We start from the raw sequence: 18,140 nt of genomic DNA on the forward strand, positions 1-18,140 counted from the left end.
TTTCTCCACTATTTCTAACACCTTCTCATTCTTTTTCCATACAACCCAGCTGATTCTCTCCTTTCTTTCTCTATACCCACATTTCGAAAGCCTCCATTTTTTTCAGCGCATAAAATCCATGTTTCTGCCTCGAGGACTACATATTGGAATCAGTAAAACAAAATCTCAATATTTAATTAGAAGTTTGTCCAATACAAACATTAACTAATCATAGAATCGTAGATGTGAAGAAAAAATCTTACGCCTTTACAGTGTAAAAATTATTTTGCAATTCATGCTATCTATGCCGTCCTGTTTTTCTTTCATGCGTTTCAGGGGTAGCCTCCTCAGTTTGGAAACCAGTAGAATATTGAATCTATTAAACAATTTATTAAAAAATTACAAAACGTTGTGATTTATCTTGTAAGTCATGAAGCGTGGGAACACATTGAAAAAATAAAAGTAATCGCTTATGTTGTACACTGTCATCATACTTACACGAAGGTAAACGATATTACATTTAGAAACATACATTGTGTTTCCGTTACTATTGGCGCATTGTAGAATTTGTTATCTCTTATATCCAAAGTAAAATTTACCAATGAAAAACATAGGTTTCCTAAAAGCAAGACTTGTAAGACTCTTGCAAGCAAGAGCAAGAGCAAGATCAAGACCACCCGGTCTTGGTCTTAGTCGTGCATTTGCTCATCACTACATACACTAAAAGCAAACCAAACAAATATGGATACTAATATGAATATTTTATTTGTTTCAGAATAATAAAGCAATATTAGCTCACTTCACAAACATATATATATAGTGGCGGATACAAGGGGGCTATAGGGGATATAACCCCCCTTGACACTCAGGTGTATATATATAAGGTCGGATTCAAGGGGGCTATAGGGGGTATAGCCCCCTCCCTTGAAGTTCAGATATACACTGGATAAGATGGGTTTCAATCCTGCTTTACACCGGATAAAACGGCAAACTATGGTTTAGCCCCTCCCTTGATCATATCCAGGATCCGCCACTGTGTACTCATATATATATATATATATATATATATATATATATATATATATATATATATATATATATATATATATATATATATATATATATAGTGGCGGATCCAGGATATGATCAAAGGAGGGGCTAAACCATAGTTTGCCGTTTTATCCGGTGTAAAGCAGGATTGAAACCCATTTTATCCAGTGTCTACCTGAGCGTCAAAGGGGGCTTCCCTCTTGGATCCGCACCTGGGCCTACATATATAGTATTATTAGCTGTTTGTGAAGTTAGAATCACGAAAAAAATTAAATATTTAAGTTTCACGTCCCACGGTTATCCGGTTAGGCTAAAGGAGACGGTGAGAATGAGAAATGAGTGAAATGGTGGAATGAAGAAAGTGGGAGGGAACTGGAGAGGCCCAAGAAAACCCACGAGTATGGTGTTTGTCCACCACAAAGTCTACACGGCGCGAGCTGGGATCGAACCAATGATCCCAAGCACCATAGGTGAACACTCTACCACTGAGCCACCGAGCCTCCAAGAATCACGACTTTACGATATGTGCTGTGCAGCCATTGTGAAGTCATAGAAATCCATTTGTTTGAATTTACGGTTAGATGAGCATAAATAGGGTCTAAATAAAACTGGTAAGAAAAGTACGAATTGTTTAAATTCATATGAAATTGATATAGCCCCATGTACAATATTAAGTTTGAGTTGTTTTAAACATTTCATCGTATTGATGCTTGATATTTTTATAAAAATATGACACTATTGTTGTAGGCCTGGAAGATATGCAACCCATCTCACAGTGAGTAAGTTTCGGTTGCATTCCTGAAAGGGATAATTTTAAAAATCTGCAGAATAATAATCTTACTTCTTTGTATGTGTGTATGTGTGTCTAGCATAGCGTAACTCTTGAACACGTGGAACAATTTCAACCAAACTTAGTACACATGCAACTTATAATCTTAGTAAGTACTGTGGGGGTATGATTCAGTTAGCATCCTTAGGGATGGGGTTGAAAGAAGGAGACATGTAAAGATAATCGAAAACGACTGATTAGTTCGAATTCATAGTTTTTTGGAGTCGCTGACATAAATAGTGACACTTCCGATGCTGTTTAAGTCGACCTTCAGCCCTTATCATATGGGGTGAGACAAAGTGAAAAATTTGACCAAAAATTTGTTTTGAATCCATAGTTTTCGGAGTCGCTAAGCTGATTGATGATACTCGGAAGATTTTATAACCTCAAGTTCAGTAGCCTTCATTATGGGATATGAAAACTGAGTGCTTGAGTCGTTGAAAAATTGCTGAACGGTTTCGAAGAAAAATTGGAATATAGTTAATACTACTTAAATCTGGGTTCATGCCACTTTGATTAAATGGCGTATCCTAAGTGGGTAGGGGATTCAATGATTTACCCCAAAAGTAGATTATTTTACGGATTTTGATCATTATATTTTCATTGAAATGCGTGTCCTAAGGGGGAGAAGGAGTTCAAATGCTCTCCGTAAAACCTATTCTCCCTGTGCGAAGGACAGACATTTCAGCCGGTAAGTAAATAAATAAACATCCACTACGAATCTTACGAATTCATTTCATACGCTATAAAAAAAATTCTTTCCACTTCATGAAAAAAACTTAACATGCTCGATAAAAGCATGTCCTGTTTCTCTATTCTTCTCTACACTCACATTTCGAATGCATCTCATCTTCCTCGTAATCATCACTTCCTACTCAGCATAGCACAATACCTACAAGTCTTTCTGGAAATTCTTAGAGAGCTGGCTCATGGTAATATGGTTAATATACGCTTTCGTCACAAAAGAAATGTTTTCGATTCTTAGTGGGAGATCAAGTTCTTCATGTAATCTTGCCGCTGAAAATTCAAAATAAATTTGAAAACTACCATTTTTTTCCTTGCCAGGACCAGTGTATAATTTTACTTTCTTGGAAGCGATATAGTGTGGTGGGAAACAGTCTATACTGTAAGTGTTGGTGGTCTGTGTACCCGCCAATTGTACTGGGTTGACTACTCGGTCGTGGTTCCGTTCTTCATAACCGTGGTGCTGCATACGAACGCAAAAAAAAAAAAAAATCAACTCAACCTAATCGCGTATGATACCGTTGTTATTACCGTTTATGGTTGCTTAAAAAGAATGCCTTATCTATATGCAACCCGCTGTACCCCTATGTTAGACGGACTTACATAACAGCAGAGGATACATGCCCGGGGAATGAAATGGTTGTAGAGAAATCTTCTCTTTTAATCTACATTCTGAATTAAGACCCAGGAAAGACGTTTGCTTACAGATTGTAAATAATAAGTGAGGAATATGGAAAATATTTCTTTTTAAACATCAAGAAAATAAATTAAAAAGAAAGAGGATCACTCATCAAAGAAAAGTGGAAAGAGGAATCAAGAATGAAGTTTAGAAGAAAGATAGTTCAAATAGTTCAGAAGAAGAAAGATTATTAGATGTGATAAAAGCAGAAGGACGTTTGTGAAAACATTAATTAGTACCCCACCATCAATTTTTTTCCTTTCTGTTTTCTTTTAGGAAAGAACTGCGTAAAGGCTTGAGAAACGCCAAGGGAATGCTTTCCTTTTCTCTTCTGTAGCGTCTATCAGTAGACGTCGGACCACGTATTTCTTCTGAGCCAAAGCGTCCGAAGATACGTATACATGCAGCGTTAGTGAAACAACGAGCCCCGCTTTGGTTGGACAGAGATAGAATGAGCGAATCTTGCTAGCATTTGAATGAGACGCATCGCAGGTTATACACTCTCTGTCATAGTTGCCAACCTTACACAGGAGGTTATCCAGCGAGGCGCCATTATCTCTGAGAAATTTAACGTATTACGTACATACTGGACTTTATGCTTCTTTTAAACAGGTTGACGGATTTTGACCAAATTTTACATGACAGTCAACCATTGGTTATTGTTGACATTTATCACCCTTTTCCAGTAATTCCATACTTGTATCTACAATACTACTTCTACTACTACTACTACTACTACTATGTTGAACTCCCTCGTGGCTAAGCGATTAGTGTAAACGTCTTTTGGCGTGGGAAACCCAGGTTCAATTCCCGACGCGAGCTCATCTGGTTTGAATCTCACGTTAAGCTGAAGCTCCACGTCTCATATAGCTTCGCTGCTGAAGGGGATGCTAAAATTACATCTAATCTAATCTAATCAACTACTACTACTACTACTACCGCTATTACTACTGCTACTACTACTAATACTACTACTACTACTACTACCGGTACTACTACTACTACTACTGCTAGTAGTAGTAGTAGTAGTAGTAATAATAATAATAATAATAATAATAATAATAATAATAATAATAATAATAATAATAATAATAATAATAATAATAATAATAATGTGAGGTAAGTGGACCATGAATATAGATTTGATTGATTGAATGATTTTGAGTTTAACATCCCATTCAGCAGCAAGGCTATATGAGACGTGGACCTACTGATTAACGTGCAACCGGGAATCGAACCCGAGTCTACCACACCGCCATGAACATAAAAAGTGATATTTTGTACAAAAGGAGTCTTTGCAGACCAGGTGAGTTTTTTGAGGATTGTATTAAGAACATGCTTCTTTCATTCAAGATTTTTTCCCGGGATTTCCCGCAATTAATGGTTCCTAAGAGACGAGGAATAATGTTTTCCCGTCTCAATTCGTAAATTTTGTAGTAGTCTCTCTCGTTTTGATTCTCAAAAAGAGCTTCATGTCTCGTCTCGCTTCATAAATTTATGTACGAAACTTATCCCGTGATTTTGTTTCCTTAATTCCATCTAGAACTTAAAAGAATTCTTTCGCGTAACAAGAGGTACACGGAAAATGTGATATAACAACATTGAAACCATATTTATTACTGGAATGTATTATGTAATGACATGTGTATCTTTAAAGCCTGATAAACACTTTTCATTGTGTGCGTACAATCATTGTATCAATTTATAGTTTTTACACTACGAATCATCCAACACTAAAACAGTGCTGGAGATCTGTTGTGTAGTTAAGAATGCATGGACTCCACTGTGAAAATGTTAGAAAGGTACCCCTGTCTTCTCATATTCAAGAGGACACTAAAATATATACACCATTATTTTGACTTTGTATGTTAGATCTAGTTAATCACTACATGCTTGCGTTATACTAAAATACACATTATTATTATTATTATTATTATTATTATTATTATTATTATTATTATTATTATTATTATTATTATTATTATTATTATTATTTTATTATTATTATTATTATTATTATTATTATTATTATTATTATTATTATTATTATTCGCAGCTACGTGATTTTTATTATTGTTAGCAAGCAAAAAGTAAAATTTAATTCACTGTCAGCTGAAAATTTTTGAACATTGCCAAGTAATTTCTCTTTATTGTTCCAATCTGTACAGAGTGTTCACAGTAAGTTAAATGAGTTTTAAGCACTAACCCAGAAATACACACACACACACACACACACACACACACATATATATATATATATATATATATATATATATATATATATATATATATATTAGGAAGAATATTCTCTCACTTTGCCTAGGCGGTGCACTTAACGGTTTTCGTTTTTGTTTTGTAATCAGCACACCCCAGGTTCGAATCCTGCTGTGGGCAATCTTGATTGAAAATTTCAAAGAGATTTTTCTAAAGCAGCGCCACATCAAAGACAATAAATATATTAGAGTTTAACACCGCTCTTAATGCTAAAGCCATATGACATAGGACTTGCTTTTCAAAGGAGAACCATCATCCAGGTTTTTATCCAATGGTCCCGTCGGGGATTGAACCTGGGTTCAAGTGCATAAAAATAACGAGGGTAGCCTGCGAGATAAGATTTGAAACTGTATCGTCTCGGAAAGATGTCATGAAAGTTGTGTCTTGTCTCGAAAAATTTTCATGAAAGTAATGTATCTAGGAATGGGCACGAGTCGAGTAAAAGGTAATGTTCTAGAGACGAGTCACTGTTTTTGAAGTCGAGTTTCGAGTTGAGTCGAGTTTGATAAATGGCTCGCTCGTTCAGCTCGTTTTAATCCTTCTGAAATCATGACCTGATTAGACTGGAAAGCGAAAGTCATGAGAAATGTAAGCAGTGTAACGAATAATGTGGAATACTTTTACTGTTGCTCACAAGAAAGGACACTGCTCGCATCTCATCTCGTCTCTATAACGAACTTAGTTCGGCTCAGCTCAACTGAGCCAATAGCTCGAGCGGCTTGCTTGGCGTGAGTAATCGGCTCGAACTGTCTCGGTTGGGATAAGCCATCCGCTTGGTTCGGCTCAACTAAGCCAACGGCTCGAGCCGGCTCAGTTAGGTGAGCTGTTGACTCAGCTCACTTCTCGGTTCGGCTAGTTAGTCAATGATCTGTGAGTCGAGCTGCTCCAACCGTTGACAACCCTAAACCCGGACCGAATAGTTTTGAACATGTTTGGCAGGCAACCTATAACTTTCAACAAGTTTTGACTCGAGCCCGAATACTTCCCCTTCCGAAACTCAATCCCAGAATCTCATGAACTATGTCCTTGGCTTCTACACTTCACGAGTACCAAGGTCGGCAGTCAACAACTAGTTTTTAGTATTCAGATACAAATTACCTATCTTTCATATTTTTACACGCTGTTGTTATAGGGATCTATAATAATAATAATAATAATAATAATAATAATAATAATAATAATAATAATAATAATAATAATAATAAATGGTGTTTTGGGGTCGAGCTCAAAGATATCTGTTTCAAGTCGAGTTGAGTTTCAAGCAAAACTCGCTCGTGGCCATCCCTAAGTGCATCGTCTCGAAAAGATTTCATGAAAGTTTCGTCTCGTCTGGAAAAGGTGTCATAAAAGTTGTATCTCGTCTCGAAAAAGGTTTCATAAAAGTTGTATCTCGTCTCGAAAAAGGTTTCATAAAAGTTGTATCACGTATAGCTCGTCGTGAAAGTTGTTTCTTGTCTCTAAAAGGTTTCATAAAAATTGTCACGTCTCGAAAGGTTTTAGGAAATTGTGTCTTGTTTCGAAAAGGTATCGTGAAGGTTGTGTCTAGTCTCGGAAAGGTTTCATAAAAGTTGTGTCTCATATTGGAAAATCTGAGAGCCATATGTCTTGTCTCATTTCATGGCCGACTCTAGCCTTGTCGCTGGTCGAGTAGCTAGTGCCTCCGAATTTTGTGCATGTGTTCTCGGGTTCGATTCCCCGGTGGTGGAGTATTAAAATTTTAGTAGTTGTTCGGATTCCACAGATCCGGTGCTGAAATAAAACGGTAAAATTTTAACAAAATACAACAATCAGTTTCGGTGGAATATTAGTTAATTGACATTTGAAAATAAATATATTTTAATTAAATATATACTATAATTAGTAAATTTAATAAAAAGAAAAGAAATTTTCAGTTTTACGTTCCAGGATTATATCCTGTAGGCTAAATGAAGCGAAAGAGTAATGAGAATGAATGATTATGAAATAATTGGTAGAAAGAGGATGTGGGAGGAAACAAGAGAACTCCGAGGAAATCCACGAACACGATGTTGTCGACCACGAGAATCGAACCAGAGATCCTCCCATCATAATTAAAAACTCTACCATTGAGCCACACTGCTCCAATTAATAATTGTAATCTATCTCTTTATTTCAGGGAGGGCCACAGTAGCTCAATGGTAGGATGCTTAGCTCTGGTTTGTGGGGTCCCGGTTCGATCCTCTACTAAGTACGTTTGTGGTTGAGAACATTGTGTTCGTGGATTTTCTCGGGATTCGCCCGTTTCCTCCCACAATTTCATTCCATCAATTCTTCCATTATTATTCATTTGCCTTAATCATTCGTGTCCATTAGCCTAATGGACGTAAAACTGAAAGATTTATTTATTCGAGATTTTTAATTTATAATTTTCTGTACATACACCATCCTGTGACATAGCTGGTCGCCCTCCTCTCGTTTGACTGCTTTAGTGGCCTTGCCTAATAGATAAATAGACTAGTTTTAGTATCTAGTTTTCGGCAGAGCTCTAGAAACAACATAAAAATATAGTTTTCTATGAAAAAATAGCAGCCTTTTGTAATCGATTCTCTCTTTTTGAATATAAAAAATACGTTTAAGTATTCAGATTATTTCTTTATGGCTATATGTTAACGTATTCTGTTCCTGAAGAAAGGAAAATAATAATAATAATAATAATAATAATAATAATAATAATAATAATAATAATAATAATAATAATAATAATAATAATGCAAACATTAAATATTTCAGTTTAACGTCTTACGATTATATTCTTTAGGGTAAGGGAGACGATGATTAAGGCGAGTGAATGATGATAGAAGAATTGGTGGAATGAAAAAGTGAGAAGAAACGAGATTGCCCCGAGAAAACCCACGGACACGATGTTGTCCACCACAAAGTTATTTGGCCGAGGTTCGAACCAGGAACCCCACACACCAGAGAAAGCTGTCTACCACTGAGCTTGGTTCCAAGTCCTACGATCCCACTTTAAATTAGTAGTCCATTTCTCAGTTGCCAAGAAGGTGAGAATGTGCTATGAACAGCCCGACTTAGTACGAAGAGAATTTGAGTTCCAAGAAATGCAAAATTTTGCACGGACTTAGCAACGCTGATTGATTCTCTGCGTGTGGAGTAGATGGATACTTCGGCCTCGCCTCCGTTTCTCTTCGGATCACATCGTTTCGTTTCGTTGCCTCAGAAACATTTCCATTTACTTCGGGTGAGTTCGGCTGCTCTCGTCGTAAGGGTTGCTCGTGCTCCGCCATTCGGTCCGGATCGAGTCACGCGGCTATCGAGGCTCCCTTTTTAGTTTCAGTTGTGTGTTAGCTGCAAGTCAAACGGTAGGAGGTGTCTCGCCTCGTGAGTCGTGTTTTCGTATCCCCCCGTCGCTGCGCACCGCGTGTATAAAATCCCTCTGTCATTCAGTTCCCCGTGTACATCTGTGTGAGTGAATATATATGTGTGTGCCTTTACCTATATATATATATATCTATAAATCTATTTAGTGTTTGTGAGTGTTCTGCAGTGTGTACTTCTAGTGATAGTGGGCGCTGTTGCTTTTGATGCCCGCTGTGCTATATGAGAGAAGACGGGAGATAAATCATGGTAGTGTTTAAAGAGATTCCGACCCTTACACTGGAGGTCCACGAAATATTTTTCCAAATTTAAGTGTTCTTGCGTCTCATCCTCTCATCTTGAATCGTCCAAAAGGAATCAGATATAAAGCCCCACCCGAAGAAATATATAAATGTGTTGTCCAAATTTGTGCGGCGCGGCAAGACAAAAACGAATGTGATACTTAAAGCTCGAATGTGCAGTACTAATGATGCCCCCCTTTTCCAGGACTTTGATATCACGATAGAATGCTATTATTGCTTTTCCATTCCAGTGACTGGTTACTATTGCTGCCGCTGCATTTCGGATGACCGTCGTCGACGCCAAAATAATCATTTTTCTTTTATAAAACGCGGCACAGCGGTGTCGACGAGCTTTCGTCGAACATGGAGGCGCAACTCGAAAGAGTTGCGTCCATGCTTACCGTTATCACCATCCTCATCATCCTGCCTCAGCTCTCTCTGGAAGTGTCCGGTGTTTCTGGAGCGCCAGCTATCCGATATGAGGCTCCAGATGACTGTCAATGGGCAATTCGCGATGAAATCAAAGAGGAGGTGGCTCTGATGTGTAAACTACGAACAGTAAACAGTGAGTTTGACACAACAAATTTCAGTATCATACCTACAGAACATACAACTTCGTTACACATAGAATGTAGTGCAGAGTTACTCTATCAAAGTTCCATAGAAAACCAAAGTTTTTCTCACCTTGCCAAACTAAAAGAACTTGGCCTTGATTTCTGTAAGCTAGGTCGCTGGCCTGCCGGGGCGTTGTACGGTTTGTGGGATCTGCGAAACCTCACGGTTCGGACGTTTAACACGGAATGGCCGGCGATGAGTCTGGAAGTCGCAAGCGAAAGTTTTGTGATGGTTCGACAATTAGAAAGGCTGGATTTTAGTCATAATAATATATGGACGTTGCCTGAAAATATATTTTGTCCACTATCAAACCTTGTGTTGTTGAATGTAAGTTGGAATAGATTGCAAGAAATTGGTGAACTGGGATTCCGTGAAGCAGGAAGCGGTAGTTCAGATCCCGGTAGTACTAGAAATGCTGGTTCCTCGTCTTCGTTTCATTACTGTAATCTTGATGTACAAATATTAGATGCGTCCTGGAATAATTTTGCCGTAATGCCAACGAATGGATTAAGTGGATTACGACGGTTAAAAGAACTTTACCTTCAAAACAACGAAATCGCGATGGTTGCTGATCGCGCTTTAGCTGGTTTGAAATCTCTTGTAATTTTTAATCTGTCCAATAATAAAATTGTCGCCCTGCCGCCCGAATTATTTCAAGACTGTGTTGAGATTAAAGAGATTTATCTTCAGAATAATTCTATTAGTGTTTTGGCTCCTGGTCTTTTCTCAAACCTTCAGCATCTTCTTGCATTAGATTTGTCGCGAAACCAGTTGACAAGTAACTGGATCAATAGCGAAACGTTCTCTGGTCTTATTCGTCTTGTGCTTCTTAATCTGGCTCACAATAAGCTGTCGAAATTGGATCCCTCTATTTTCCGTGATTTGTACACCCTTCAGATTCTTGATCTCCAACATAATCTGTTAGAGTCAATCGTTCCGGATACGTTTTCTCCCATGAACAATCTCCATACCCTTGTGCTTTCTTATAATAAGCTTACCCACTTGGATGCTTATTCTCTTAATGGACTCTATGTTCTAAGTCTTCTGTCTTTGGACAACAATCTTATTACGGATATTCACCAAGAGGCGTTTAGAAACTGCAGTGGTTTGCAAGATTTGAACTTGAATGGAAACAAATTGTCGCAAGTACCAACGGCTTTACACGACATGAGATTGCTTCGAACTGTGGACTTGGGCGAAAATGTTATCAAAAGTTTGGATGAACCTGGATTTCGAGGTATGAATAATTTGTATGGTCTTCGGTTAATTGGTAACAAACTCACCAATTTAACCAAGAAATCTTTTGCAGAACTTCCATCTTTACAAATTCTCAATTTAGCTAGGAACTTAATCGATTACGTTGAACCTGGCACTTTTGATCAAAACCAAAACCTTCAAGCAATTCGATTGGATGAAAATTTTCTAACAGATATTAACATGCTTTTTGTCAATCTTCCTAATCTGTTGTGGTTAAATATTTCGGATAACCGCCTACAAAAATTTGATTATGCATTGCTTCCTCGTAGTTTGGAGTGGCTTGATCTTCATAAGAACTACATTCGTGAGTTAAGAAATCGTTTCCAGAAGGAAGGAGATCTCAGAATACAAACGTTGGATGTTAGCTTCAATAAACTTACAAGTGTAAGTGCATCATCAATTCCTGATAGCGTTGAACTTCTGTTTCTCAATGACAATTTAATCACAAGAGTTGAACCCAACACCTTCCTAAAGAAAATCAACCTTACTCGTGTGGACTTGTATGCTAATCAAATTGTCAACATGGATTTGAATGCTTTACGTTTGTCACCTGTTGACCCTAAAAGACCCCTACCAGAATTTTATATTGGTGGAAACCCATTCCAGTGTGATTGCAAAATGGAATGGCTGCAGAGAATTAACAAATTGGATCACTTACGACAACATCCGAAGGTAATGGACCTTGAAAGCATTTATTGTAAACTTCTGTACAACCGAGATCGAACCTTTATCCCTCTGGTGGAAGCCGAGTCATCACAGTTTTTGTGTACTTACAAAACACATTGCTTTGCACTTTGTCACTGTTGTGATTTCGACGCCTGCGACTGTGAGATGACATGTCCGACAAATTGCACTTGCTACCACGACCAGTCATGGTCCGCCAATATCGTCGAGTGTGCCAATATGGCATACACCCAAATGCCAAGCAGGATTCCGATGGATGCCACGGAGGTTTATTTGGATGGCAACAACTTCGGAGAACTCTCCAGTCATTCTTTTATTGGCCGTAAAAATCTGAAAGTGTTGTTCGTGAATAACTCCAACGTGGGCGTGATCTATAACCATACCTTCAGCGGTCTCAAAAGACTAACTAGCCTTCATTTGGAAAATAACCACTTGAAGGAGTTACGAGGCTTTGAACTGCAGTGTTTGGAAAATTTACGAGAATTATACCTTCATAACAATAAGATCCATTTTATTGACAATAGAACTTTTGCGGAATTGAAGTTGTTGGAGGTTCTTCGTCTAGACGGAAATAGGCTGTCTACATTCCCCGTATGGTATTTTAGTTCCAATTCGTACTTGGTGGAAATTGCCCTAGAAAGAAATTTGTGGTCCTGTGATTGCCGATACTTGCACGAATTTCGCGCTTGGCTTCAAGGGAATTTGGCCAAAGTTGTAGATGCTGACCGAGTCGTTTGTGTATATTCTCAAACAAACACTGTTGGCCCTCCACTTGCAGATTTCAATTCATCCTCATGTTCTGCCTACACTGCAACAACAATTGTTGAGAGCAAAGTCATCAATGACTATCTTCCATTGTTATTAGTGACTCTTAGTGTCTTTGTGTTTGCAGTGGGAACTGTATGCGTAGCATTCTACTACAGAAAAGAGCTTCGTGTGTGGATATATTCAAGGTGCGGGGTTCGAATGTGCTACAAGACAACTTTTGAAGAGGACAAAGATCGTCTTTTTGACGCATATGTGAGCTATAGCGTCAAGGACGAAGCTTTTGTAACCCAAGTGTTGTGTCCGGAGCTCGAACAGGGAGACCCTCAGTATAGGTTGTGTTTGCATTACAGAGACTTCAATGTCAGTACCTACGTGGCTGACACAATTGTAGAAGCCGTGGAATCAAGTCGAAGAACTATTATTGTCCTTTCGAAAAACTTTCTAAATTCTGAATGGTGCAGATTCGAATTTAAGTCGGCTCTACACGAAGTGCTCAAAGACCGCAAGAAAAGACTTATTGTTGTGGTATTGGGAGAGATACCACAAAGGGACTTAGATCCTGATCTAAGACTGTATCTAAAAACTAACACCTGCGTACATTGGAATGACAAATTTTTCTGGCAGAAACTGAAATTTGCAATGCCGGACGCTAAGAACAACCAAAGAGCAGTGAATGTTTATGCAGCGCCGCAGTTCGAACCCAGTCCGTCTGGAAAGCTACATTATCATCATCGGGATCCACCACATTTACCACAGCCCCTGTGGGCATAGTAGGAACATGTTCCATCCTTTTCTAATATACAGGTAAGTTTATGTTTTTTTTTTCTTCTAAATCTTATTTGAAATTAATTTTATTGTGGTATTTTGTTCAAAAGATGGTAGCAGAATTGCATTTTATTTATTTGTTAATTTTTTTCCCTCGAGGTGAATTAAAGAATAACTGGTTTCACATTAAACCATAACTTAATAAAATAAACTCTTGACTATAAAGGAAAAGAAATGTAGCAACGAACTAAAACTAAATATATTCTGAAATACATTAAAACATGTTTTAACATGTTATATAAATTGGAATCAATAAGCTTCTTTTGTGTCTAATATTTTTCATTATATAAGATTATAATTTACCATTAGATATCATGGATTGAACTTGCATTGTGAACTTGGTGTCTTTCGTTATTTGGTTAAGCAATTATATAATTCTAAAGTATTTTAAAGTTAGTTTTTAAAAATATTTTATTTATTTTTGTAATAAATAGCAATACGACTCGTACCTTATGCATTTGTTGCACTTTACGTAATTGTACTTCTTTTTACACGAGTACCGGTGCGTAACTATGGTAGGAATGACAAAGAGCGCCATCTCGGCGCACACAAGTATTCAAGAGTGCATACTCAAATAATATTCAATTTTAATATTCACTTATCTTTTTGACTTTTTTTTTTCACATGAATATTTTTTATATCAAGTGTTGGAATATTTAGTGACGTAAAAAGTGAATAATGCAAAAACAATTGCCGTGTACGACAGTCAGGGGCGCATCCAGAAATTTTTATTGGAAGGGGTCCACTACCACAAGCCATTACATCTATGTAGTATTGAATGGGTATTATTCTGTACCCCCAAAAGACAATATAAGTAATTGTAAAATACTTCCATCTATATTCTCAGAAAGACAATGATAGAACTAGATTGAGTACAGAGAGAGTACAGATGAAGTGTACGATCAAATTTTCATGCTACATCAATGATTTCCTTGTTAAACAAGTATAAAAATGAAATGAAATCTTTGTTGAAATCAAGTTTTACGCCGTACGGTTATGTAGGCTAGGCTAAAGGAGACGATGATGATGATGAAAAATGAAGGAAATTTTGGAATGAAGAAAGTGGAAGAAAACGCGAGAACCCTGAGAAAACGTTACGCATATGGTGTTTGTCCACCACAAAATTCACTCAGCGCGAGCTCGGATCGAACCAAGGACCCCATGCACCAGAAGTGAACGCTCTACCACTGAGCCATCGCGGTCCCTTTAAAGAAGTATAGTTTTATTGTGAATGCGCCCCTAACAACAGACAATTCAACTAAGACTGACATTTTTTTTTACTTTTTACAGCTGATGTAATTCTTATTTTATTCAAGAAAATTACGTACAAACGGTTAAATTCTTAGTGACAATTTTGTTTAGGTCATAGCTGAGTACGAACAAAACAATAGATTCTATGTAGACCCTACTGCTTAAGTTTTTTCTTTTTCTTTTCTTTCTTTCTTTTCTTTCTTTCTTTTTTTTTTCTTTTTTTTTTTTTTGCACATGCAGTAGTCTATATAAGTAAATCCATAATCTGTTCCAGTACAGTAAAAAAAAAGTCAGTTATTATTGATAATGAATGAGATATTTTTTAGACCGATAATAATTTGCTTTCCGATTTTTCCTCAAAAACTACGCATAAGAATCTACCGTCATAGCACCTAAGCTTTGTTGAACTTAACGTCATTTATCGACGGATATATATATATATATATGTCTCGTACTATGGATATTTCTTTAGTTAAACAAAAAATTAAAAATATAAAGTAGTAGGCCTATAATGATAATTGTTTGTGACTATAATCATGGTCTATTGTGTGTTATCGTCTTTCTAGCATCGTAATTTAAAAATCTTGATGAAATTATACTCCATACTTTAGTATCAATTTCACCTTGATAGGTGGTGTGTTTCTAATTCATCATCATTTTTTAGGTTTATAAAAAAACTCAGTTTTCTCGGAAACGACTCATGAATTTTTACACTGACACATGTAGTTTTATGATTGATATGCGTATGCAGAATCTTTGTGGACTCTTTTGTTAAACACAAATGTTATGATTGAAGTTTATGATTGAATGCTTTGGACCAAAATTTTAGGTTTATGATTGAATACTTTGGGCCGAAATAGGGATGCGCACGAGACAAGATTTGAGGCTGTCTCGTCTCGAAAATGTGCTGTAAAAGTGATGTCTCGACTCGAAAAATGTATACTTTTTCTATTGGAAGAGCTGTGTCTCGACTCGAAATTTGTCAGGAAAATTCTGTCTCGACTCGTCTCGTGCACATCCCTAGGCCGAAAGTTTACGTTTATGGTTGAATGTGTTGAGCCGAAATTTTACGTTCATGATTGAATGCTTTGGGCCGAAATTTTACGTTTATGATTGAATGCTTTGGGCTCATTGAGATCCTTATACTCTGTATAATATACTTTGAAGCTTTCATAGCGTAGAAAGAATAAAGAATTTGTAGAAATAGTTACATTTAGTAGTGTGGAATGGTGACTCAGATCTTCTTAACGAATGTGTGTTTATAACGAGTCCAATTGCGGCTTTAGCGGGTAGGCCGGGTAAGCACGGGTCTACCCCAAACCTTTGAAAAATATATAAACGCTAAAATATACAATAAGGAGTAAATATATTTTATACTATTTATACTAATAATAGATAATTATTTAACAAATAGCATCAACCACTAATGTAAAAATAATTTTCTAATGTCATTAATCAATCAAATGTATATTTGTATCCATAAGGGAATGAGCGGGCCTATTCAAAATTAAAATTCTAAACCCGCTCCTGTTTGAATCTTAGCCACAAGTAAAGAGTAAACAACGGCATATACTCATAGTGTTGCACATCATCTCGTCTCGGAGACGAGACAGAAGTTGAAGCGAGAAGTACCGGTACTTAAAAAGTTGGAAACGAGACAAAAAAAAAAAAAAATACGAGTCTTGTGGGCAACACTATTTCACCACGGTCTTAGAGCTCCTCCGTGGCTAAGTGGTTAGCGTACGCGCCCTTAGACCCAGGTTCGATTCCCGGCGGGAGCTCATGTGGTTTGGATTCCACGTTAATCAGTAGGTCCACGTCTCACATAGCCTCGCTGCTGAAAGGGACGCTAAACTGAAATTCAATTCACCACGGTCTTAGATCTCGAACACTAATTTAGTGTTACATGCAGTGGGGCTATTCAGCGGGTTCGCACCGGTTCGCTAGTACCGGTTCTTAAAATATTTCTAGTTTGCAGAACCGTTCGTTATACCCAGATATAAGAGTAAATTTTACAAGTTATACCCAGGAACAGTAAATTTTAGTTTAAGTATCTTTGTTTTTAGAAATTCTTACAGTCACAGGATTAAACATATGATCTCTCAGAACAAGGTATAAGCGTTTATTTCTTTATCTCAAGTGCTCAGATATTCCGAATGAGAATTGGGATCATATGTGTGTAGTGATGAGGATGATTTATATTTGAAACACATACATACCATTATCAACAATTGTCAGTCCATTGCTGGATTAAGGTTTTTCCAATATTTTTTTTCATTAACCACCTATCTTGGATAATTCGTTTCCAACATATTCGTAGTGCTACCTAATTTCGTCACACCACCTTCTATTAGGACACTGTAGGCCTCTAAAAATTTGCTTCTGTGAACATTGTATGGTTTCTTTCTTAAAAGAGTTATACGATATCCATCCAACTACTCTCTCTCTCTCTCTGGACAACAATACAGGGAGTAAGTTTCGAGGCAAGAGAAATACCGAGAGCAAAATAAATGTTTGAAAAAGAAAATCGAGTGTAAAATCAAGTCAATTCTTCTGAGGATATCCTTTGTAGTCTAAAGAATAATTGAAATAAAGATCGAAAGAATTGGCAGAAAGAAAAGTGAAATGGGATAATTCAGAGAATAGCAACAAACACGATTATGTTCATCATAAACTTGTATGGTCTACATGTGAGCCAATCAGGATTTCTTTACACTGCCAATAAGCTTCGGTTTTGAGATATCAATCACAAAGCCGTAAAAGTGAATATATATATCCCATTTTACGAAAAACTCTTATATATATATAGGGTGTCTCAAAAATCCCCTGACATATGGTAACTCTGTTATTATCAGGGTTACAACAAAATGTAAGATTAGAAACCTTCTCCAAATATGATGTTTTTAATCTAAAATAAAGTTTTTTTTTTTTTTAAATCGGACGAGCCGTTTGGGCTGTACACTCTTTATGCGCCCAATGTTAAATGAAAATGAAACGTTGCTACTTATCTGGATTCACTACTGTCTTTTATGCTAACGTGACGATGATCAACCCTCATTTCAAACATGCCCCTATTCACCATACTCTTACAAAATGTGTCCACTTTCCGTACCCTCCTTCCTTCTTTCCCTCATCTCCAAGTAAATGGCAACGTTGCATTTTCATTTAACATTGGGTGCATAAACAGCGTACAGACCAAACGGCTCGTCCGATTTAAAAAAAAAAAAAAAATCTTCACTTTAGATTGAAAACATCATATATTTTATTGTATCTGATATTATCAGAGTTAGTTGCCCTATGCCAGGGGACTTTTGAGACACCATGTATATAGAAGCCAGAGTTATATATATATATATATTAATCTCAGTTTTCGAAAAACTTTGTGTTTACTATATCGTTCAATTAGCAGAAGTTACTTTTGCGCAGTCTTAACAATAATATAAATTTACTCCGCGTTTCTGTCGATTTGTCACAGGAAAAATCTTAAGAAGCCAAATTAAATTTTGAATCAATAACATGCAACATATGCATTTCTTGTGTATGTGTAATA

At 36.9% G+C, this 18,140-nt stretch overlaps 1 protein-coding gene across 1 annotated transcript in view; it reads left to right on the top strand.

The window, feature by feature from the left end:
- The first annotated feature begins 8,787 nt into the window (after window positions 1-8,787).
- Window positions 8,788-18,140, top strand: part of Toll-6 (Toll-like receptor 6) — a 299,093-nt gene continuing 289,740 nt past the window's right edge. The window contains exon 1 of the mRNA XM_081730775.1: window positions 8,788-13,318. Coding sequence (XP_081586901.1) covers window positions 9,554-13,285 — 3,732 coding nt within the window. The 5' untranslated portion in view covers window positions 8,788-9,553 and the 3' untranslated portion in view covers window positions 13,286-13,318. The remainder of the gene's footprint in view (window positions 13,319-18,140) is intronic.

The sequence above is a fragment of the Thermobia domestica genome, chromosome 1, assembly GCF_964235325.1.
Source record: "Thermobia domestica chromosome 1, izTheDome1.hap1.1, whole genome shotgun sequence".
Taxonomy (NCBI): domain Eukaryota; kingdom Metazoa; phylum Arthropoda; class Insecta; order Zygentoma; family Lepismatidae; genus Thermobia; species Thermobia domestica.